At 37.0% G+C, this 24,862-nt stretch overlaps 4 protein-coding genes across 6 annotated transcripts; 2 read left to right on the top strand and 2 right to left on the bottom strand.

Moving 5' to 3' along the window:
- The first annotated feature begins 676 nt into the window (after positions 1–676).
- Positions 677–5,030, top strand: YY1 (zinc finger (C2H2 type) family protein). Its single transcript, XM_039021966.2, has 6 exons — positions 677–1,002; positions 1,456–1,514; positions 2,145–2,344; positions 2,787–2,876; positions 3,967–4,110; positions 4,331–5,030. The coding sequence occupies exons 1-6, from the start codon at positions 917–919 to the stop codon at positions 4,862–4,864; spliced, it is 1,113 nt and encodes a 370-aa protein (XP_038877894.1). The 5' UTR covers positions 677–916; the 3' UTR covers positions 4,865–5,030.
- A 1,140-nt stretch (positions 5,031–6,170) lies between these two features.
- On the top strand, positions 6,171–16,201 carry LOC120070105 (ubiquitin family protein). Its single transcript, XM_039021963.2, has 7 exons — positions 6,171–6,662; positions 7,095–7,239; positions 13,338–13,452; positions 13,570–13,633; positions 14,290–14,455; positions 14,706–14,963; positions 15,814–16,201. The coding sequence occupies exons 1-6, from the start codon at positions 6,403–6,405 to the stop codon at positions 14,952–14,954; spliced, it is 999 nt and encodes a 332-aa protein (XP_038877891.1). The 5' UTR covers positions 6,171–6,402; the 3' UTR covers positions 14,955–14,963; positions 15,814–16,201.
- Positions 16,202–16,700: 499 nt separating this feature from the next.
- LOC120070104 (basic-leucine zipper (bZIP) transcription factor family protein) lies at positions 16,701–20,820 on the bottom strand. Of its 3 annotated transcripts, none has more exons than XM_039021962.2 (4): positions 20,515–20,820; positions 18,631–19,351; positions 17,870–18,072; positions 16,701–17,339 (listed from the first exon to the last, which is right to left on the bottom strand). In XM_039021962.2, exons 2-4 carry the CDS (start codon positions 19,329–19,331, stop codon positions 17,143–17,145), a joined length of 1,101 nt encoding a protein of 366 aa, XP_038877890.1. In that variant the 5' UTR covers positions 19,332–19,351; positions 20,515–20,820; the 3' UTR covers positions 16,701–17,142. The 3 variants fall into 3 exon arrangements, with proteins under 3 accessions (XP_038877890.1, XP_038877888.1, XP_038877887.1); XM_039021960.2 differs by having other exon boundaries at positions 20,251–20,524; XM_039021959.2 differs by lacking the exon at positions 20,515–20,820 and adding an exon at positions 20,043–20,319.
- Positions 20,821–20,834: 14 nt separating this feature from the next.
- On the bottom strand, positions 20,835–24,862 carry CPSF73-I (cleavage and polyadenylation specificity factor 73-I). The gene is made up of 6 exons (XM_039021958.2): positions 24,798–24,862; positions 24,351–24,540; positions 24,137–24,234; positions 23,643–23,688; positions 23,424–23,573; positions 20,835–22,631 (listed from the first exon to the last, which is right to left on the bottom strand). Exons 2-6 carry the CDS (start codon positions 24,498–24,500, stop codon positions 20,997–20,999), a joined length of 2,079 nt encoding a protein of 692 aa, XP_038877886.1. The 5' UTR covers positions 24,501–24,540; positions 24,798–24,862; the 3' UTR covers positions 20,835–20,996.

Below are 24,862 nucleotides of genomic sequence, written 5' to 3'. Positions count from 1 at the left end.
ATGTAGAAACATATAGGTGGATCATGTTTAAGTGATAACCTAAATAGTCTATAGTAGATGGATAAGGCTAAATACCTTATCTTGGTGATACTACGAGTATGACCTACTTTATAGATGTTACAATTATTGTAAAGTGCTACAAATGATCTGATCATGACCATTTATATGAAGACATATGAGTGGAGGTATTCTATACAAAGTAGTTTGTATAAAAACCGGGCCACAAAATGATTAGTCTCATTATATAACATCGTTCATATTAAAGACTTACATTTCATTGGGATAACCATAGGTGACCTGACCTGAATCCTGAGTGAGTTGTGAACTTTTGTCTATCAAGGTGGTCCTTTGATTTGTATGAGTGAGAGTGGCCAGATCGTCGACTCAACAAGCCTATCATTTTGGAGATTTATCTGATTGGGGAGCTGAGAACACAACTATATGAGACACAACTATACTATGAAATTAATATTTAAATCATATCTTTGATGAAAAGCTCCCTCCAAAAATATATTTTTTTGGAACAAATGTCAAATTTCAAGGGTTTATAAGCCTCTCTTTTAGAAAAAGAATTTTTGTTAAGGAGTATGATGAAGGAAAAGAGAAAAGAACCGAACCCGGGCGAGAAAAGTCGACCGTGCGGCTCGTGGAAGGGATAATGAAACGGGTTGTATTCAGGAGAAGACCGGTCTAGCAGTACCCAGCAGACTAAACCTGTAAACAGACATGAACACGAAACCTGAGACCTTCCGTCTCTATCGTGCTCTTTGCCTGTTCATTCACCGACCTCTACCTTTCCCCCATACCTTTTCTCCTTCTCAGCGATTGAACTTTGTATTTCAACGCTCTTGTCGATTGGATTGAGTTTTTGTTCATTTGCTCGAAAAAGAAAAGGGAGAGAGACAGAGAAAGAGACATGGAAACTCAATTTAATCACAATCTATTCGACAGGCGACCCATTGTGAAGAACAAGTCTCCTCCTGTCAAATGGATCAAAGAATGGTAATCTCATTCTTCACTTTCTCTTTTTCCCGCCAGATAATTCTGATTTTTTAAGCTATCATCGATGTTCCTCTGATTAGGGCTTAAGTTAGGAACTTATAACTATCTAATTTCCACAACGATCTTTGATAGGAGAACACTGTTAATTTTTCCTTTACAAGAGATATGTGTAAAGATACTTGCAGTTTGTATCACGGCCTACGCAGAAATCAAGGGATTGAATTGGGTTTCTTTAGTTTATAGTAGCATTCAAAGAATGAGAAAGACAATAAAATGAATACACTCGAATGGGGAAGTCTTAGAACTGTAATCATGCCTGCTGAATGATATATTTTTATTGATGGAATAAAGAAAATACAGTCAAATATGAAAGAATTGTAATATCGTATTGTATCCATGCCTTGCGTTTAGGTTGTAAGTTCCCTACTAATCATGCTAATTGCTACTTTTTAGGGTCCCCCAAGATGTTGTTGCAACTGGAGGAAAGTGCTTTCTTTTGAAATGGGTTACAGGTACGTTTTTTAAAAGTTTTATTTTATTTTATTTTATCACTATTACTTTTGAATGTTATCCGTCGTTGAATTAATGTTGTCTAGAACCTAGAACGTGAGCTTAAGGGGTTCACCATAGTGTTTAAAGGCTTTAGTGTTCGTTTTATGTTGGTGCTGCTCTGTAACTTTTGGAGCTCCATATGTGAAGTCATTGAGGGTTTATGTTGGTTAAAGGCTTTAGACCATCATTTGTCCGGAGGAAGGAATTTTGCGTTTGGTGGATGTCTTTCTAAAAAAAAGATCTGTGCTTTGGAATGTTAAATCTCTGCTTACAGATACCAAAGCCATAAGACCTTTCTTTAACAAAGAGAAAGCCATTGAGGGTTTTTGTTGTTTGCAAGGGATATCTTTTATATCTTAGTCATGCATCAGATGCTTTTGATTGAATGGCTCATTTACTATTATTTTGATTATTTAAGGAGGCCGAAAGTGGTTCCCCCCCTCCTTTCATCAACTATCTGTACTCCATATGTGGAATAAATAAAATAAATTCTGAAAACTTACTTCGTTTATGTCCATGGTTCGGTCTTTTCTAGTTTTGTTTGTTTATACTTTCTCATAGTTTTCCACCCCCTCCTCATTTTTGCTTAGAGGATACATTAAAGGCATTAAAGGAGAAGGCAAAACAGTCAGAGGCACCAGAACCTGAACCAGAACCCACCACTGAAGTGCTTTTCCTTTGTAGCTATGAGGGCTGTGGAAAAACATTTATTGATGCAGGTGCTTTGAGGAAGCATTCTCATATTCATGGGGAGAGGCAATATGTCTGTCACTATGAGGGCTGTGGAAAGGTACTGTCCTGTGTCCTCTCTTTCAGATTTGTTAGAATTGAACTAAAACATTTCTGTCAAATTCCATGGCCGCAACATGGAATTCAACTTGGGCTTTTATTATCGTGGAGTGGACGAGTAACTAGCTATTTATCAAAATAATATAAAACTTTTCACTTATCCTCTTCTTTCCAGATTTGAGAATCGTACCTTCTTCTGATTTTTCACGATAGAACTTTGTATGCTAGAGAATAATCAATGGGATCATATTGGGTTAACTCTCTTCATATCGAGTTGAAGTGGGTATACACTATTTCTAGTTGTCACCTGCCATTGATAAGGTGTCATATTATTATTTATCAAAAAGGTTTCTCACATGAATTTGTTCTCATATTCTTATTTAATTATTCTCCTTATTTGTCAACATGTATGTTCACACCAAAAAAATATATCTTTTTTGCAGAAATTTTTGGATAGTTCGAAGTTGAAAAGACACTTCCTTATTCATACCGGTGAAAGAGATTTTGTTTGTCCTCATGAAGGCTGTGGTAAGGTGATTAATCGATCCGTTGTTATTTTTTGTTTGAGTCGAGCCATGAATTATTACCTTTTTTATAATAAAAAACAGAAACAAAACATCCATCAGTCAGCAGTGTAAAGGTACAGAAGATTAGTTATTTGGTTGTATGCTAATAAAACTTCAGTATGGGATCTTTGGTTGGATTGAAATAGCTGGATTTCCTTTTTGGGGGCAGAAATCTTGAGATTGGAAGGAAATTAGTCACTAAATATGTTATCTGCATGGTGTGCCTAAAACAAACAATGTAATTATTCAACTATTTTTAGCTCCATTGGAGTAGTATCTTACAAGCTCCTTGGACTGGTGTCTTTGTTCCCTGCTTTTATTATATTTGTACTATCAATTAAAAGTTCTATTTCCCATGAAAATAAATGTACAGAAGAGGGCATGATAAGACATCCAACGAAAACCAAGGAGATTATGAGAAAGCTTTCCACTTGGTCCAGAGCAATGAATTTGTTGCTTATCTTTAGCTATTCCAGCAACTGTTTGATAATTTTAAAGCTTGCTATATAGGCAGTTGTATGCATTTCTAAACTGACTCGAGAACTTGACCAATATCTGATGATTTTTTGTTTGCAAATCAGAAATATCTCTCACTATTAATCACATGATAATAACTTAATACATTTTTCATTTTGGGGAGGATTTTGAAGTGTATATTAAGTTGGTTGTGGTTAGAAATGCCTCTCCACGTTGGATTGTGCAATTGCCTTAACATAGTTTGGAATTCTCTGAAGTGAAGTTAACCATGTTCTTCAACAAATCCCTGGAATGTGTTGTGAATGTGCTGAAACAGCTGCAGACTTTGTTGCTTACTGGAAATTGTATGTAATCAGGTTTCTTGTTGTCAGTCTGAGAGTCTATATGTCCAGTCCTCCTGAACATTTATTCCTTGAATGCAGCATTTATTTGGTTACTAGTTTTTGCTTTTGTTTAGTTCGAGCATTACAAGAGAATCGGTTCAGCATGCAAGATAATTCTGTACATTGTGTGCATATAGCTTATTTCTTTACTCGTGAATTGCAAACCCCAAACCCACATTTCAGTTGTTTCTCTGTAGGCATTTTCCCTGGATTTCAACTTGAGATCCCATATGAAAACGCATTCACAAGAGAACTATCATATCTGTCCATACGCTGATTGTGGAAAGAGATTTGCTCACGAGTACAAATTGAAGAACCACATTACATCTCACCATGAAAAGGTAACAACTTCTGTTGAGCGCATTGCTTTAGCTCTCGTGTACGTCTTGTTTCATTCATATATTTTCTTCTTAGTGGTCTCATCTAAGAATACATTCTACTTGGACTCATTAAATAGTAAGATGAGGTTTACACTTGTTTATGACAAGGTCATCTTTAAGTTGAGCAGTGAATCTAGTTAGATTTTTATTTTAACATTGAATTAATTTGTCATCTTTATAGAATGTGACAGCTGAAGTGGTCAAATATACACCACTTTCTGAGAAGCAAACTAAGGTTTCTAAACCTTCTGGTGGAGCTTATGCTTCTGCATCATCCGATCGTCCATATGCTTGTCCCTACGAAGGGTGTGAAAAGGCTTACATCCATGAATACAAGCTTAAACTCCATTTGAGAAGAGAGCATCCTGGACATCTGGTAGAAGACAATGGCAATGCTCAACACAATGGGGAAAATGAGGTAGAAGCCAGTGATCAAGATGCCTATGGCGGAAAACGAGCAAATGTAAAAAACCAGAAACAGAACAAACCCAAACCAAACTTGAAGTTACCACCTTCAAAAATATCACAGCGAAAAGGCACAACTCCATCTCCTGCCCCAATGAGTGCGGTTAAAAAATCATGGCCGGTTAAAGAAGAAAAGTACGAGGAAGAAGATAGCGAAGAAACGGAAGAGGAGGACCGTGAGAATGTGGAGGAAGGTTGGAGATATGCTGAAAACGAAGATGATGATGAGGAAACAGAATATGAAGATTAAATCTATAGAAATGGCTTTAGTAATGGGCGGCTTGTATGTAGCTTCTTTTGCCCGTTTTAAAAAGTTCCATTGTACCTGAAAACTAGCAGTCTTTTTTTTCTCTCCATTTTAATCCTCTGGTGAAGCTTTGAATGGATTTCAAATGGAAATTATGATTTGTTTTGAATGCCGTTTTGTTGGTGGAATGATGCATTTCTATGTTCCACTTCCACGAGCATAATATTACCTATTTTTTGAACTCCGATTGACCTTACCATTAGCAATCCATACTCTTAATAATCTATCATACATGCAGGAGATTTTTATCTGTAGGCAGATTCTAACCCTGATAAGTTTCAATTGTGTTATCCTCGCATATTTTGAATGGTTTCATTTTTTTAAAAAAAAAAATTGAAATTTGCTAAAAAAAAATACACGTGGAGAGTTTCTTTGTTAAAATAAGATTGAAATGGGTAGGATGGTACATATGTGTCAAAACTAGAAGATATATGAGTGACAAAATTTACAACATTCGTGTAAATTGAACCGTTTGAAAATTCAAATTTAAAGTGTTTTTTTTTTCAAAGCAAAGTTACAAGTTTTAGGGTAAAAATCAAACAGTTCAAAAGTCTAGACATGAATGGAATGGAACCCATAATTTATAGAAGAGTATGAATACTTTAATACATATATTATACGGAAAACTCGCATGCGTTCTTGTTGTCATGGGCCCCTCATGAGCTTGTTTGTTAGCCCGCTTCTCTGGTTCGGTCTCGTTCTTCAAGTTAACCTACATGAAAGTAACTTACATTAGTGTGGTATCAAGTCAACCACACTCAAATACCTAAGTTAATAGAGGGAGTGGATAACTCAACCAAGCAAAGGTTAGGGTTTTTGGAGGTTACTTACTTCCTTTCCTTGGGGATTTTCAAATGGGCTATTTGCAATGTCCTTGATGATACTCACTTGTGATTATGTGTAACATCGACAATGTCAGGGAGATTATGACTCTCGAGGTTGTAGAGTGCCCGACTGAGATCAACTCGATTATTTCCTTTCCTTTGGCTTGGCTAGTTGGCATGGAACTTGAAGTTATGATATTTTCCTTGGGATACCCATTTTCGCCTGTCGCCTTCAAATTTCCTTAGACTTGGGTTCATCCATGGGCTTTGGGCCTTGTTCGGGACGATTCTCAATAATACTTAAGCATGCATGTGTATGTATATATGTGTGTGTATATATAGTATTTTTGTTTTTGTATTTTTTTTTTTTTTTTTTTTTTGAGCAGGGCTTTTAAGTTTAATGTTTAAATGGCAGGGGGTTTTGGGTTAGATTTTTTACATGTGATTTTAAGGCGATATTTAAGGATTATATAAGTATAACAAATGGGGATGATTTTCCATTTACGATTTTGTTATCAACGGCCCAGTGAAAACATTGCTACAAATAACAATTTGGTTTCAATTTCATTTGATCGGGAAGTTTAGTGGAAAGGTTGTTTTGGGGTTTGGGAGTACAGAGAGCTTGTAAAGAAAGCTTCTGAATTGAGGAACTCAACCATGGCTGCCGCAGCGTCCACCTCGTCTTCTTCAGAGGAAGAGATTACATTGACGGTGAAGTGGAGCGGAAAGGAATACACTGTACGAGTCTGCGGTGATGACTCTGTGGCTGAGGTCAAGCGTCGAATCTGCGAGCTTACTAACGTCTTGCCCAAGCGGCAAAAGCTTCTTTATCCCAAAGTCGGATCCAAGCTAGCCGATGATTCGCTTTTGCTCTCTCAACTTCCCCTTAAATCATCTCTTAAGATGACCATGATCGGGTTCGACTCTCTATCATTTACCTTTTTTTTTTGCAAAAAGAGGTTATGAATTCGATTCCTTTAATTGAAAAATCAACTATTCGAGGCTGGACTGTGTTTCTTTTAAAACCTATATGGAATTGCTCAAATATGTGTGTGACTTCTGCCTGTTGAATGCTAAACTGCACTTTTTAACTGAAAGAACTGGAAGGGTTCCATCGTATTGAAGTTATTTTGAAGGAGAATCCTTCCTTCCCGCTCTAGCTTAAAGACGATTTTTAGTTTGTTAGCTGCATTTGCATATTCATATTCTAAAAGTAATCGAGTGATTTCGTTAAGTTGGATGTTCTACATTTCATCTCTTTCTTCAGTTCCATGTTTATTAACTGCATTTGCATATTCTTATATTATTAAGTTACCGAGTTATTTCAATGTTACAAATCGAGATACCAGAACTGTTGAAGATGATATAATCGTGGATCAAGTGGACTCCCCTGAAATTATTGATGATTTTGAACTTGGGAAAGATGAAGTCATTGACATTAAGGACAAGGATGTCAATAAGCAGAAACTAAGAAGGCGTATTAGTCAATACAAGGTGAGTTGTTTCTTTTCTCTTTGAATGATGTTTAGTGACCTTAGTTGTACTTAATGAATCTGAAAGTTCAAGTACCTGAAAAGTGAGTTCATGTTATGGGAGTGGAGGATCCGAACTCCAACCTCTTACTTGAGGATGAAATATGACTTGTCAAAAAGGAATTTCGATATCGGGTATCAAGAGGAAGTGTGTGTTTAAATGCTGACGTTTTTGTTAGAAATAAGGGGCTTTGTTGATAGTTTATAGCTCCGAGGGTATTTTAGTATTTTACTTTACCATATGTGTATTTTCTTTTTTGTATTAGGGCTTGCTAGAGCCTATAAATATGACTTCTTTTGTAACTTTCATTTCATGTTAAAATTATAAAAAGAGACTCTCTATCGTGGTTTTTTCTCCCTGTTCTAGGGTTTCACGTAAACTTAGTGTTCTCTATTTTCTATCTTTTAACATGGTATCAGAGCGTGGTGACGAAACTCTAGCTGCCATCAGCGAAAACCAACCAATGCAAGATAACCTTAGTTCTGCACTAGTCCCGCTTCCCCCACAACTGCCGATGGGACCTCCAACCACCGCCGCCGCCGCTGCTATTGCTGTCCAAGCTGCCGTTGATCTCTTCAATCCTTGCATATTCGTCCAACTCTAGTGCCGCTACAACCCTTTGATGGAAACCCTAGTGCTGCTGCCCTTTTTCACAATGCTGCCGGTGTTCCTCCCTTGTTACCGAGTGCGGCCGTTGTCTATCCCTCCAACCTTGTTGTGGGTAGTCGAAACATACACCTTGAAGCCAAGATTGGTGAGTCGTCCGCCTACCACAGAGGTAAATCCCCTGGTTTGGCAACTAGCCCCTCACAATCGTCGAGAATCCCCGACTCCTTTCCCTTCCAGTGACAAGCAACCCACCTGCAGCCACCGGGCCTTCCTCATCATGCGTCGCCTAGTTATGAACATCAAGGTTCGATTGGTTTATCTCCGGTAATGGTTCAACAACAATTGGCTAATCTTTAGGCAAGTTTTCAGCAACAAATCGCTGCATTTGGGGTAGCCCTAGGTGCTTCCACAAACTTAAATTCCAGTACAGTGAATTCTAACATTCCTTCTAGTTTATTGATGTATCCAGAGAATCCAGTAACTTCTTTCTCAGCTAACTACTACAAACTATTTGTCTGGATCTATGGAAAATTTCTCAGGGTTAATTGCAGGAGAAAAGTTGAATAGTCAGAATTATTTCTCCTGGCATCACAAGTTTGGGTATCTAACTGGTGAGATACCAAGACCTAGGCCAGAGGATCCTCAGGAGCGCATTTGGAAAGGAGAAGACTCCCTGCTTCAATCACTGCTGATTAATAGTATGGAACCTCATATAGGGAAATCGTTGTATGTTGCGACTACTCGAAATATTTGGGATGCAGTTCAAAAATTATATTCTAAGAGGCAGAATGCGTCTTGTCTTTACACTCTGCGTAAACAGGCTCACGAGTGCAAACAAGGGACGATGGATGTCATCTCATATTTTAACAAATTGTCCCTAATCTGGCAGGAGATGGACCTATGTCGTGAAATTATCTGGGATTGTCCTTGTGGAGGTGTCCAGTATTCCAAGATTGAGGAAGTCGATCGTGTTTATGATTTTCTAGCTGGTTTGAACTCCAAGTTCAATGTAGTGTGAGGCTGTACACTGAGATAGAGGCCTATACCTTCTCTTATGGAAGTGTGCTTTGAGGTTCGTCTAGAGGAAGATAGAGTCAGTGCTGTGAACATCACGACTGTATTTATTGCTGATTCTACTGCTTTCAATGCGAAATTACATGGTTCTGATAGTAACAAGCAAAATGGGAAACAGATCCCAGTGTGTGAACATTGCAAGAAACCCTAGCATACGAAAGATCAATGTTGGAAGTTACATGGTAGACCACTGAATGGCAGAAGACGTCCTCCAAATGACAAGTCCAGTCCTGGTCGGGCTCTTGTGAGTGAATCTGCGAGTGCTTCCCAATCACAAGCTCAGGTGAATTGCCAAAGTGACCCTGGTGTCTCTTCTCTTAGGGTCGTTGCTCAATCAGGTACCTCTCAATCCTTAAGTCTCCTCAGCATAAATGGTAAGAAATCATAGATACTTGATTCAGGGGCTACAGATCATTTGACTGGATCTTCTGATAATTTTCTATCATATCTTCCGAGTGTTGGTAATGAAAAGATTTAGATTGCAGATGGGTCCTTTGCTCCTATTGCGGGCAAGGGTCATATTTCTCCTTTTGATGGTTTAACTTTACAGAATATGCTATATGTACCCAAAATATCTTACAATTTACTATCTATTAGTAAGATAACTAGAGATCTGAATTGTCAAGTTGTCTTCTCACCAAATAATATTTTCTTTCAGGACTTGAGTTTGGGGAAGACGATTGGCACTGCCCGACACAATAGGGGACTTTATTTCCTTGATGATGATGTTTCCTCTAAGAATTGTTATAGGACTAGTTTATTGTCTTCTTATTTTTCAACTTAAAAAAAAAAAAGATGGTATGTTGTGACATTTTCGCCTTGGTCACCCAAAATTTCAATATATGAAATATCTATTTCCTCATTTATTCAATAAAGTTAATGCCTCTTCTCTGTCTTGTGATGTGTGCATTCGTGCAAAATAGCATAGGGTCAACTTCCCGTCTCAACCATACAAACCTTCTCAGCTCTTCACCCTTATTTATAATGATGCTTCCTGTCCCTTGAGTATTACCACCTCTTTGAGGAGACGTTTGTTTGTGACCTTTATTGATGATCATATCTGTCTTACATGGGTTTTTCTCCTCACTGATAAATTTGAGGTTTCAACGATATTTCAACAATTTTACACTACGGTTGAGATTCAATTCAACACCAAAATTGCTATTCTTCGTAGTGATAATGGTCGTGAGTTCCTTAATCATACTCTTCATGATTTTCTGTCCTCTAAAGACATTGTCCACCAAAGCTCGTGTGTCTATACCCCTCAACAGAATAGGGTGGCTGAAAGGAAAATCATCACCTCTTTGAGTTTACACAGTCTCTCATGTTGTTTATTTCACTTCCATCTTACTTATGGGGGGATGCAATTTTGACTATATCTCATCTTATTAACAAATGCCTTCTTGTGTCTTCCAACTCCAAACCTCTCTTGAATGCCTCAAGGAGTCATACCCTACCATGCGGCTTATTCCTGATGTCCCTCTCCGGGATTTTGGATGCACTGCCTTTGTCCATAGTCATGGCCCTAACCAAACTAAATTTACCCCCTCGTGCTAAAAAATGTGTCTTCGTTGGGCATCCCCTTCACCAACGAGTTATAAATGCTTCCACCATTCTTCCCGAAAATACTTCATCTCCATGGATGTAACGTTCCTTGAGGATAAACCTTTCTTCCCCGTTAGTCAAGTCATCTTCAGGGGGAGAGTACTAGTGAAGTAACTGGTCCACATCTTCAATCTCATCTTCAATCCCTACTAACCTTCCTGAACCAATCTTGAATGCCCATGACACCATTCTACCCACTAAACAAATCCCTTGGATAACTAACTATAGGAAGAATCTCATAAAGGAAATGGTGTCCACTATTGCTTTGCCGGCTCCGGTTCATGAATTTGAACCAACACAAGCTTAAGGTACTACTGGCCTTGATAATACTAACTTGTGTATTGAGGATGATATTGTTGATTTGGCTGAGAATGACAAGACTGATATGTTAGTTCTAGAGAATAATAGGGTTGCTAGCAGTAATGAGACTTTAACATAAACACAAGAGGGTGAAACTCTTCCTCAGGCTGAAAAATGTAATCAAAATCCCGTTACAGATGAGGATTTAAACAAACCAGGGGATTATGATCTCTATCTTGACATGCCCATTGCATTGAGAAAGGGCACCAAGTACCCCATGCATAGCTTTCTGTCTTACTATAATCTATCTTCTGAGTTTAGGGTGTTCACTGCCAGCCTTGATACAACAACAATACCGAAAAACATACATATGACTATGGAAATTCCCAAGTGGAAGATTGCCGTCATGGAAGAAATGAGAGCTCTTGAAAAGAATAATACGTGGGACCTTGTAGCTCTTCCTAAAGGGCATAAAACAGTTTGGTGCAAGTGGGTGTTCACTCTGAAGTATAAATCAGATGGAACTCTAGACAGGTATAAGGTCAGACTTAGCAAAAGGGTTTACTCAAACTTATGGAATAGATTATTTTGAGACTTTCTCCCTTGTAGCGAAGTAAAATATGGTCCGGGTCTTTCTTTCTGTTGTAGTTAATAAAGACTGGCCTTTCCATCAATTTGATGTAAAAAATGCATTTTTGAATGATGAATTAGAAGAAGAGGTTTATATGAGCCCTACCCTAGGTTTTGAAGCTCAGTTTGATCATCATGTTTATAAACTCAGAAAGTCTTTGTATGGTTTGAAACAGTCGCTGAGAGCATGGTTCGACATGTTTACTACCTTTGTTAAGTCCCAAGGTTTCACTCAGGGACACTCGGATCACACGTTGTTTACAAAAAGGACAGGAGATGATATTGCTGAGATCACACGTTGTTTACTCAGGGAAAATTGTTGTTTTAATTGTGTATGTAGATGATATCATCTTGTTAGGAGATGATATTGCTGAGATCACCAAGCTAAAAAAGAAAATGGTTGGCGAGTTTGAGATCAAAGATCTAGGGAACCTAAAGTATTTCTTTGGAATGGAAGTGGCAAGATCAAAGGAAGGGATCTTTGTGTCACAACGGAAATACACTTTTGACTTGTTAAAAGAAACAGGTATGACTGGATGTAGATCTACTGACACTCCTATTAAATTCAATGCGAAATTGGAAGATTCTATTGACAAAGTTCCGGTTGATAAAGAGAGGTATCAACGTCTAATGGGAAAACTGATTTACTTATCTCATACTAGACCAAATATTTCCTATGCTGTCAGTGTTGTTAGTCAGTGTATGCAGGCACCATACGAAGAACATATGGAAGCTGTGAATCGAATTTTGAGATATTTGAAAAGCTCTCCGGATAAAGGTCTGATGTTCAGGAAAACTGACAGGAAATGCATTGAGGCTTATATCGACTCTGATTGGACAGGATCAGTTATTGACAGAAAGTACATCTCTGGATATTGTACTTTTGTGTGGGGCAACCTAGTTATTGAAGAAGTAAGAAGCAAAGCGTTGCTAGAAGCAGTGCTGAAGCTGAATACAGAGCTATGAGTTTGGGATCTGTGAAGAAATCTGGTTGAAGAAAGTTCTGTCTGATCTTCATCAAGACAGTGTTTTACCTATGAAGCTCTATTCTGATAATAAAGCGGCTATAAGCATAACCAATAATATTGTACGACATGATAGAACGAAACATGTGGAGATTGATAGACTCTTTATAAAACAAAAACTAGGCAATGGTAGTATCTGTATTCGATATATTCCTTCTAGTCAACAAGTTGTTGATGTTCTCACCAAAGGATTACTCAGGTAAAGTTTTGACTCGTGTTAGCAAGTTGGGTCTGATTGACATCTACGCCCCAAGTTGAGGGGAAATGTTAGAAATAAGGGGCTTTGATGATAGTTTATAGCCCTAAGGGTATTTTAGTATTTTACATTGCCCTAGGTTTATTTCCTTTTTTGTATTAGGGCTTGTTAGAACCTATAAATATGGCTTCTTTTGTAACTTTCATTTCATGTTAGAATTATAAAAAGGGACTCTCTATTGTGATTTTTTCTCCCTATTCTAGCGTTTTCCACGTAAATTTAGTGTTTTCTATTTTGTATCTTTTTAACAATTTTCATGGTTTTGCAATCTTCGTCTCAGTGAAATTACTGACTGGTTTTCTCTATTGGTGTATTTGTTGATTTCTCTTTTCCTCAAATCACTTGGTTAATTATGCATGTGAAAGAATTTTCGTTGATGATATATCAATGTGAAGGACAGGATTTAGATGCATAGAATGAAGCTTTGTGCATTGTACTTCCTTCGATTGATTACTACGCATAGAATGATTTATTTTTGAGTTATTATCATCCGAAAATCTTGTTGCAGTCATCTCGACCCATTGACTATAAATGTTTCTCCGGTTTTTGTTGGATCGTAGATAGAACTTCGCAATCCATGCCGTGAAGGAAAGAAATTGCTCGTTCTGGACATTGATTATACACTTTTTGATCATCGCTCTCCTGCTGAAAATCCTCTTCAACTCATGCGGCCTTGTATGTTCTCCCTGTAATTTTTTTTTTCACTGTGATTCGTTATGTCTTTGCACATGTTTTTTTCCTTTCCTTTTTCTTTTTAAATAAATAAATATGTTCTTAGTTTTTCGAGTGCAGATCTTCACGAATTTCTGACAGCTGCTTATGCTGAATATGATATCATGATATGGTCTGCAACAAGGTCAGTTTCCATTTCCAAGTGTTACAGACAAAGTTAGCTGTTCATTTTTATGCCCCCATTTCCTTTATTTTTCCTCCTTTATATGAGAGCGGTATCTATTCACTACCCTAACAGAGTTGCAATTTGCAAACATCTTCCTCGACCTAAGGAAAAAGGTGAAATAACTTGAATAAATAAATGAATTTTCAATACAAGCAAAAGATTTGTATTTAAAATTGTCTCGACAATGTAAATCAACAGAGTCATAGGCACACCTTGATAGGAATATAAAGCTGCATGTCCACATCACTCGTGTTATGAGGGAGGAAGTGAATGGGGCGAGGAAGATAAGGGGTGGGATGTAAATAATGTGAGATTAGTACCTTTTGGGCTTTTTTTTTTTTTTGACGCCATCAGTAACAGTAAGTTAATCAGATGTTGGGTATATTGGTAAGGAACAGAGTGGGGATAAGGTTAGCAAAATCTTGAAAGATTTAAGAATATTGTAAAGGCCCCGCAGACTTGTATAATTGTTCTACATTGTTTTTTAGTCCCTATGTTCAATCGTACCATTAATCAGGCTTGCTGTCGGTGAAGTAGATGTTATCAATTTTTTTGGAAATTTCCGGATATGTGAACCTCTTGCTCTTTTATGTTTTGAACCTTTTCTTTGGTAGCCTTAAGTGGGTTGAATTAAAGATGGGCCAGCTTGGCGTTCTCAGCAATCCAAACTACAAAATCACTGCTCTTCTAGACCATTTAGCTATGATCACAGTTCAGTCAGATTATCGTGGGACCTTTGATTGCAAGCCACTAGGTTTGATTTGGGCACAGTTTCCAGAGGTATGCCGATGATTTCAATTCAAGTCCAAATCCTTCTTTTAGAATTTGGTTGTTTCTATGGTAATGGAATTCTTGTTCTTTTTTTTTTTTGAATTGGTACTTGCAAATTATTACTAAAACAACCATATTCATAAAAGAAGAGAGTTCTTTGAACAAAAGATCTTCTCAAATGCTTTGGTTTTTCTTTCAGGAGTCCAATTGACAATGCGCTGTAGTTTTAAAAATTTTTGTTTTCATTGGAAATTTGCAGTTTTATAATTCGAGGAATACTATAATGTTTGATGATCTTCGGAGAAATTTTGTAATGAATCCACAAAATGGCCTGGTAATCAAGCCATTCAGGAAAGCTCATGCTAATCGTGATAGTGACCAAGAGCTTATGAAGCTCACTCAGTACTTGCTTGCCATTGCGGAACTCGATGACTTGAGTCCTCTTGATCATAACAATTGGGAGCTATACTCTGAAGATGATGGTCCCAAAAGACGGCGGCATGCATGAGTAAAACAGGTCTAGTTCGTTCTTTTATTGACTAGTTTTTGTAGGCTCTTGGGACAATTTTCGTTGCTAAAACTTTAGGTCCTATTTGGTAACAATTTGATTTTTCTTTTTTGAATATTAAGTCAACAAATACTCCTTCCACCTCTAAATTTCTTATTTTGTTATCTATTTACTACTAAGGTTTTAAAAAACCAAGCCAATTTTTAAAAATCTTGTTTTTTGTTTTTGGAATTTAACTAAGAATTGAACTTAAAGAAACATGAAAATCATGTTAAGAAATTAAAAGAAAATAGGTTTAATTTTCAAAAACTAAACTAGAGCGACTTCTGAATTTGTGGTTGCTTTCAACCAACATAGTTAATGGATGACAGACGGCGAGTAAGAAAAACAATAGAATCCTAAGACTATGCAAGTTTCTGGTTTTTAATCATGTGAAGCTTACTAAGCTTGAGCCCAATTTCAAAGCTTAATGATAGGTAGAATGATACAGAAAATGGACTCCATGACTTCTATAATAACCCAACTCAAAGCCAGGGCATGAGCATACTGGTCTCAACTCGATAAAATTTCATTTTTAGTTTTTAAAAATATATGTTTCCTTCAATTTCCTTTTTACTATGATTGTTACCTTTATTGAATTTTTAGTCAAACTTTAAAAACAAATGATTTAGCTTTCAAAACTTGATTTTATTTTTTAAAACATAAGAAAGAAATGAATAACAAAACAACAAAAATTATAGGTGAAGGTAAGTATCTATTAGATTTAAAAAAAAAAAATCAAATTGTTATTAAACGAGAGTTAAGCTTTCACGTTCTTAGTTTATTCTCATGAAACACTAACTTGTTTTCCTTGTGTTAGGGATGCTGATACCAGGGATTTGGATTTGAAGGTTCATTAACCAATGATCTCAATTCTATAATGAAAATTCATCCGCTGCTTTTGGTGAACTTGTTATGTGCTCTCGTGACATAATTTATAGATTTTGATAAATATGACCATGTACTATAATGTATTTTTTTTTTTTTTTTAATGATCGCAAATATCATTTCCATTAGGGAGGGGATAGCTTGGAGTTATATAAGGGCTGGCTGGCTGGCAACCAGTGCTCTCTCTTTCCAAACTGATACTGGCAATCCAGCTATATTGGTATTGGTAACCATTCAAAATGACAAAATAATTGCCACCTATATAATGGGTCATCAGAATGAAAATTATTCTGACTTTTGGCTCACTTTTTTAGGGTAAATGACTGGCTTACAACTTTGACAATATATGGACCGAAGCGCAAAATTTAGTTTAGTCAATGTGTGGTATATTGGATTTTTTAATGTTTTTTTTTTTTTAAAAAAAATGGACCTTTTTAAATATAAAAAAAATATTTAAAAATATTTACATTTTAAGGTACGCATTCTTGTTTAAAAAGAAAAAAAGAAAAAAATTGTTCCTCCTATTTAGTGGATTAAATTGGTTGAAGGTGTGATTTATTATAATTTATCGTAAATTATGACATGATTAATCATGGGTTGGAGGATGCATTAACTCTGTAGCGATGCTTCAAGATGGTTATATATATATATATATGAAAATGCAAAGATGGGCAAGATAACAATATTTGTCGAGATTCAAATTTGTTATATCATTATAATAAGTTAAAAAAACAATATTAAAAAGAAAAAAAAACTCCCCTGGTAAATAAGATTAATCCCATAACATCTTTGTTTAATGACTATAATGAAAGCTTGGACTTGTTCTGCCAACATGCAGAAGGATATATCATGTATGATCATTGAAATTGTTCGACAGTAAATTTTAGTACCATCCATCCCCACAATAGTGACATCTATTTGCATATGATGAAGTAAAAAGAATGCCCCCCCAAGAATAATAGGGGACTTAAAAACACCTACTATAGAACTTCAATATATCATGATAATAAGCCATAGAAGACCATGTGTTGAAAATTAGATATCACCTCCGGCAGGTCACTGGCCCAAAAGAGGCCATTTTCCAGCAATGACAGCCAGGCGCATTGGAACATTTTCATTCCACATCTACCAAGAGCAACAAACAAATGCTGAGTACAACAGACTTACTTTTGATTTTATGAGCCTTGGTCATCCTGCACAAGCAATCGACAAACCACGTTCCTTAGATGGCTTTGCTTCATCCATCGGTGTCGCAACTAATCTAGATTTGGACTGGACCCGCCACAGACTCGGAACCTGTATGTGCATCCTTCTGTCTCAAAGAGAGCTTAGCAAACTGCGTCTCGAGGTCTCGGCTTTTGGTGCGTTTAAGGGTGGAAGGTGGTGGCTGTGGCTGTTGCTGCTGTTGGTACAACATTCTTAGTCTTCCAATCTCCCTCTCCAGTACTTCATGTTCCACTGAATATAATTTCACATTAAAGTTTCCTTAGTACAACAAATATAAGGTGTTTGGGCCACCAACTTGAAGTTGAACACTCCATGTTTAGGGCTCCAATTATAACAGTTCATGTTTCTAACTATTATAACCTATAATTATTTACAGTATTACTATTTCAAATCCTTTTTGGTTATAGTGTTTACTATTTCTTACACATCCTTTCTATTCCTCTTTGTTCCAATGTTAACTATTTCCTACCCAAACTAAAATAATATGTACTCCAAATACAGACTATTATAACCCATACTAAAATAGTCTACACACTTAACACGGACTATTATAACCTACAGACTATAATAACCACAAACTATAGTAACTAATTTAGTGTCCCAAACATTTCCTAAGGAATTACATCTCTTTTTAAAATTCAGTTTGAAACTGTGACTGATGGACAAAGGAATTTTCATCCAAAACTAATTCAACGTTTTCTTAAAAATGAAACCATTAGAACGGACTGTCAAAACTCAAGTTTGAAAGTATGGAGGCTCACGGTATTTTATAAGCTGCTCCTGAGATAAACTTTCCAATCGCTGTTTCAATGCTTTATTCTCCATGCCAAGAATTAAGTTTTGCTGACTGAGAAATTCAAGCTCGGCAGAAACTTCAGAACCATTTGCTTGTAAGGCTTGTACGTTCCTTTCTAGCTCCGCAATGTACTGAAGTTTTCGTACACGTGACCGTTGAGCAAATTGCCTGTATTCATAACAAGTCAGGTTAAAGCATATACATAGATTATCTCTTTATAACATAATCATATACATAGACTAGATCTTCATAGATTATCTGCAATTTTCTATCTCTCCAATGCTGCAAAGTTATACTCAATCTTCTTTAGTTACACACACATCCATCCAATATCAGCAAGTTTTATATTGGAAATTCTCTCCCAATTCCTGTATGAGTATACGGCCCAGTATTAGGACAGAGGAAGGAAAGGGGTTCACTAGGTAGGACGAAATAACAAGCATTCTCAAGAATCCACATGAAAATTTTAAAAACTGTAGACCAACGCTTTTCTGGGAGAGAAAAAAACCTCCATTCCTATCCTTGACTTCTCCAGTATGTGAGCAACAGGAACCGTAAATCTCAAGGAAAACGTGAGAAACAGGCTAAGCTAAAGATGGTACGACACAAACAAATAGATTATAAGCAAACTTGGAGACACGATTGAAAACAGACTTCAAAACTGTGCAGGGAGAGAGGACATTTTTGCGTTTCAATAATGTAGATAATAATCAATGCAAAACTTACTGTTTAGCTCTTTTATTATCTGTATCAGCCGGACCTGGCTTAACATGGGAACTGTCCATTCTCTCAGATAACTTTCGATCAGGCAGACCAGTTTCTGCTGAATCCTGCTTTTCAGAACTTGATGCAAACTCATTTGCTTCCTGTGGTGTACTCAACGACCTTGAGTTTTCAAGAAGAATGCTACTTTTGGCAGAAGGGCGGGCACCTGGGTTAGCTGTCAATGTAGTTGGAGGCAATTCCCGTGTCCTGTTCTTCTGTTTGATCCAGTTTGCTTTCATATATAACGAAGTTTGATGGGAATCAAAACCTTGTGATGCCCAGGAAGGTAAATACATATTTTTACATTGGGAGTCATCTTGTGTATGATTTTCATTTGAAACATTTCCTGCATCTAAGTAAGCAAAGGAGTCACTTGATGAACGTCGATGACCACCTCTTTGAATTGGTGTTTCAGGTTCATTGAGGAGATCATCAAGCCAAGAAGGCTGTTCCTCCATCAGAAGACTTTCAGATGATGTTCTATGATGTTGCACATTTCCCTCTCTGGGATTCTGCAGTGCTCTTGACCCAATAATGGGATTAGGGAAATAATCAGCATATGAGGAGGAACCACTAGGAAATGGACTCTTAGGAGGAAGCAGAGCATGCTTTCCAGAATAAATCACATTTCTCATGTTTGATAACACCTTGGAATTCTCCATGGCATTGACTGCACAAGTTTCTGCCAAAAAGCATACAGACAAACAAAGTGAAGGAAGAAACAAAACCTCAACAATTTACGTTAATAATTGTTGCACACTTCTTAATCAAATCAGCCAGACTCGGGATTTAAAACTGAAGAAAGCACCACAAAAACCAAAGCCTTTGTTGAAAATAATACATCTTTCCTCAATCCGAAACAGTATCAGGTGTAAAATTCTGCAGCATCAACTACTGTTTGAACAAAAAAAAAAAAAAAAAAATTGATGTGGGTGCTGTTAATAGCTAGACAGGTTACTCTAAGGGGTATTGTGAAATCCTGGCAGCGTGTGCATTGTTTTAAAAAATAGCTAAGCGTACAGAATCTATTATAATTTTGAGAAAAATAAAGCATCAATGTCTATCAAAATCAAAGAAGTCAACATCAAACTCAGAATTGACAATTATAAAGATATACAAAGCAGGGAGTAATTAGAAATCCTGGAAGTCACATGCAGGAACAGCAGGCATCATTCTTTTACGAAAACAAGAAGAAAAAGAAAAGTTCAAAGAAAGCCTTGCAGGAAAAAGCAGCGTTGAAGGAGATAGATGCCGCATCTTCCTCCGAAGACGAACACGAAGATTAATGAGAAAATTTCGCAATGTTTGGCAGATCTCTAACCCGATCTAACAATATATATTCCATAGATGCAAATTTCCAGTTACGTAAATACCGTGCGCAGAGAAATTGATGATCGACAAATACAAAGAATTTTCCGACTCGGCTCTGCACCATTTCACGACATACATACAGCTCAAGCTACTTGGAAAATCGAAATCCGAAAAGAGGAGAGAGATGAGATCCTCGAATACAAACATGCAATCAGAAAACTGTGTGAATTCACAGGTTCAAGAAATTAAGAACACAAGAAAGAAAAATACCAACGCTAGAAATTCTCCTCCCGCATTGCATCTACAATCAGACAGAGAGAGACGAAGAGAGAGAGAATTGCTGAAACTAGAATACCGGAGAGAGATAAATGACGAAAACGAAGCAAAATGTAGCCCATTCCCAAGTCGGCCCATGAATGATTGTACAAAAACATAGAATTTTCTTACAAATTACGATCAGGAATGGCAAAATGATTCAAGAACTGCTGAAAAAAATTCGAAAAATTCAAGAAAAAGAGGAGAGAGAGTTCATACCAACAATGCTAATTGATTGGTTGACCGAGATCTTCAAAAATGCAATGGGAAAAGGAAAGGAGTTGACGCAAAGTTAAATCCTTGGGGCATAGTCGTTTACATTCTCTCTCAAATCTCAGTTTAATGGAATTAGGTAAGGGTTTGATTAAAAATGAAGGCAAGGCCTTAACATTAAAACCAACTTTAATTTATTGATTCTAGCTTTCTCAGTTACTGCCTTTGCTGTCATTTGCTCAACACCATTCAAATATGATATGGCATATGACTTTTACACCTCTCTTTTTTCTCTCTCTTTCTTTAGACAATGACCAAAATCCAAGTGGACAAACAAAAACAATACAATAATGATTCAAAAATGAAGGTAAAATCTCGTAAAATACAGCTTTTAATGTCCCTATTTTTTTTTAAAACTAGTTAAAGAAAAGAATACAAATCAGTTTCTACTTGTACAATGCCAAATATAGAAAAAAAGAAAGCTAAAGCTAAGATGCAGAAAGAGGAATTGGCTTCACAGCACATTGAATTCTTTGGAATGCTGTTTTAACTCTTTCTTTGAGAGCTTCATTTTCACTTTCTACTTCACCACTTTGTTTATCAAGCTCTGCTATATTCCCATCAACGTTGATCACCAGCTTCCCATTTTCTCCTAATTTCACATCGCCAAAGAGTGAAACAAGGAGGGCATGAATTACCTTCTCTGCCTTTTTGTTGTTCTCTTCTTCTGTTTTTACAGCCTCCGACTCCACGATGACTTTCGGAACCTCGCGGTTGATGTTGAGAATGAGAGCTACAACAGAATCTGATACCATGTCGCTTAAAGGATCGGATATCCAGTGAAGTGAGACATGTCTCTCTGATTCATGCTTCACTGTCACTCGATCGTGCACACGAATCATTGGAACCTCAGATTCTTCGTCTGTTGAAGATTCTACACTCTCGTATACCTGTTTGAGCCTACGTACAATCACATTGAAGGCATTGGAGTATGGAATTGTAATGCGTTGGTTGATGTTTGCAGTTGATAGTTGAGAGAAGATGTGTAGATCCTCTGGTGCCATTATTTGATATGCAAATCCTTTCTTCACTAGTAAACCGCTTACAGTTTCACCGACTTCTGGGGTCTTCTCAGCCAATTTTCCGATAGTTTTTGCCATCTTCTGAGAATTGAAATACATTTCAACAGACTGACAGTTCTTTGGAGTAAGAATCTTTGTATTCCGATCAGCAAACTGGGACATGAGTTTCTGTTTGAGCCTCCCCATCTCATTAGCTTCTCCATGGACGAGAATTATGTTGGGTGGCATGAGCTCTTCTAAGAATGCGCTGGTCTGCGCAAAGTCGGCATGAGCAGAGAAAGAAATGTAATGAACCTGCATGTTGAGAGGAGCCATGAGTCCACTCATGAGGGTGACTTCCTTTGGTTCATTGATTATAGTCTTAGCCAGTGTCCCTTCAACGACATAACCAGGAAGCACACATGAATTCTTCTTATCAGAACACCATATGTCAAAGAGTTGTCGCGACAAACCACTCTGAAGTCCACCAGGGCTAGCCATCACCACTGATGGGCCAACATCCTTAAATACTTCAATGCTCTTTAGTGGGGATATATACTTAAATCTAAAGGGGTTCGATTTGGCATTTTGGATCCTATCATTCATGGAGAGCGTGTATGTCTCATATACAGTCAAACATCTTTTTGCCAGAGGAGAAGCATAATATATGGGAATATTATGGAGCTCAGGATGGTTCGCCCAATACTCATCAAGAATAAGGAGGAGTTCCTGTGCACGTCCAAGGGCAAAAACTGGAATCAGCACACGACCACCTTGAGAAATGGTTGAATGAACAACGTCAGTGAACCGCTTCTCTCGAATATGTCGAGGTTGATGGAGCTGGACACCATATGTAGATTCAATTATGCAAACATCAGGAGAGAACTGAGGCATCTCGGCAGCTCGAAGATGCCGATCTTCTTCACGTGAATAATCTCCAGTGTAGAGGACTCGGACACCAGCAATATCTACCATAAACATGGCAGCACCAAGCACATGACCAGCAGTGTAACACCAAAACCGAATACCATTTACTTCTACTGTTTGATGGAAATCAATGACCTGCAATTACTATGCACTATTATTAAACAAGAGAAAAATTGATGTCCGTTTTCAACATTTGAAATGAGGACGCAAGAAGATGAAACCTATACAAGTTGACAACAATATAACCAATATAATGATTGTGCATTCCAGCATAGATGGCTCATTATCATTATTATCTCAAGGATTTACATAATTATCATACAGATATCTTTTTTTATTTTATTTTAGTCTTGAAAAAGAAGCTTCTCGGAAATCATTTAGCAAGCTTGAGGACTGCATAGGTTTTCTTTCACCAAAAAAAAATGTATTAAGAACTATTTTGCATTTTAATTGTTTTAAACTTCAACTGCGTGGAAGGGTATTTCTATTGTTCTGTTTCTATTTGTTTCTTTTTCTTATACATGTTAATTTTAGAAGCATAACATTTAAATCAAATCATACTTCGTAAAACAGTTAATTTCAAAAAATCAGATAAAAATGCATGAATACAACAAAAGGCCACTTGTAGTTCTATTATATTTGGTTCCGAAAACTATAAGAACTGAATCTCAAACATTTTAATGGAAAAAATAAACAAAGAACTACAGCAGAAGGGGATATGGGCAGAGAGAGACAGATGATAGATAGTGCGGGAGGAAAGTACATTTGATAAACTGCTGCCAAATATAACGTCGAGCAGATTTTAATTACAAAGTACGAATTTGGTAGAATCAATAAATTTCTTATAAAGAAATTTGATCCATAATTTTCACCTTGGACGAAACAGCAAGTCAAGACTCAAGACATCCATTATGAGAAATCATTTACCTCAATTTTATCCATTGAACGATTTATGTCCTGTTCATCGTACAACATATCTTCAACCGAAACTTTGCTCACTTTCACAAAGTCAGACAGCAACAACTTGTAGATCGCTTTAGTAGCATAAGTCATAAAGACTCGTCCTTTGAATGTAGTCTATCATATTAATGCCATGTTAGTTTCTGCACTCAAACAAGACCACATTGCAATTTAATTAGATAGTACCTTCTCCAAGAAATAAGGGAGTGATGCGGCATGATCCAAATGAAAGCTGCAAAAATAAGTGTGCACAAAATTATCTTAGTTAAAAAACATAAAAAAAGACAAAAAAGAACGGCAGAAAATAAAGAAAGCTGGGACAATTAGAATCTCATGTCAGGAGCAGATAAATAGGGATACAGTGGAAAACTGCCATTCTCCCCGTGAATATTTGCATTTTCCATGCTCAAAAAGCCATTGATTTTAATAAGGAGACATGAGTTTTAACAAAATCTAGAACACGTATATTAGAAAGAATGCAATCAGGAAGGAAAAACTTTTATCTTTCGGGGCAAGACCCTATACCCATTCTCAAGTGCAACTGCAAATAAACATCCACCGTCATTCACAATTCACTGATTTTGCAGAAGTAAAACAGAGTATTGAAACACACGTGTTCGAGTTAAGAGCTGCATTTTCTAAACATTATAAAAAGAAAGAAGAACGAAAGAAATACATACTGTGTAATGAGCAGGACATCAATTGTTGAGGGGTCAATCTCATCAAAGTATGGCAAAGCAGCCATGCCAGAGTAAGCAGGGTGAATTCCACAATCAAACTATCATCCAAGAAAAGTGAAGACAGAAAGAAAAGTGACTACTTAAACAATTACAGTTCCATATGTTCTATAATACCCAGATACTAAATGGGAAATAATGATAGTTCAAATCATACCAACACAATTTTGCCTTTGTAAGACATATAAACACAGGAACGACCCACTTCATTGCCAGCCCCAAGAGGAGTTATAATAAGCTGATCCTCCTCTCTCGTCGCAGATGCCTCCCGTTTCTTAAGGGAAGGCGGCTGTCCAACCGAAGCCATTTTTCCCCAAACGGGAAATGCTCACACAAGATCTTTCCAGCTGCAAGATATCGAGAACGAAAGGGAGGACTGAATTAGGTATGAACAATAACAATATGACCTAGCTGAAAATGGGATTCCCAATTCATGATTCGATCTTACGATACTAAATATATGAATATAAGTATTTGCAGAAACTATAAGTAAAATCAAAGAGCGAAAGGGAAGCAAAAACAGATCTGAAAGAGCTGGAAGAAGGGGGGAAAGAGAGTAGAGAAGTAATAAGTAAAGAGAGGATGTTGATAAAAGAAAACTTACAGTATGTGGAGATGGGGGAAGAAAGAGAGATAAACCCTAGAATTCAAAACACTGTGTACAGGTTT

The sequence above is a fragment of the Benincasa hispida genome, chromosome 7 (genome assembly GCF_027475165.1).
Source record: "Benincasa hispida cultivar pf3 chromosome 7, pf3_genome.v1.1, whole genome shotgun sequence".
In the NCBI taxonomy this organism is placed as follows: domain Eukaryota; kingdom Viridiplantae; phylum Streptophyta; class Magnoliopsida; order Cucurbitales; family Cucurbitaceae; genus Benincasa; species Benincasa hispida.
Note: the sequence above shows the minus strand (reverse complement) of the source record. Positions and strands in the feature narration are given on the sequence as shown.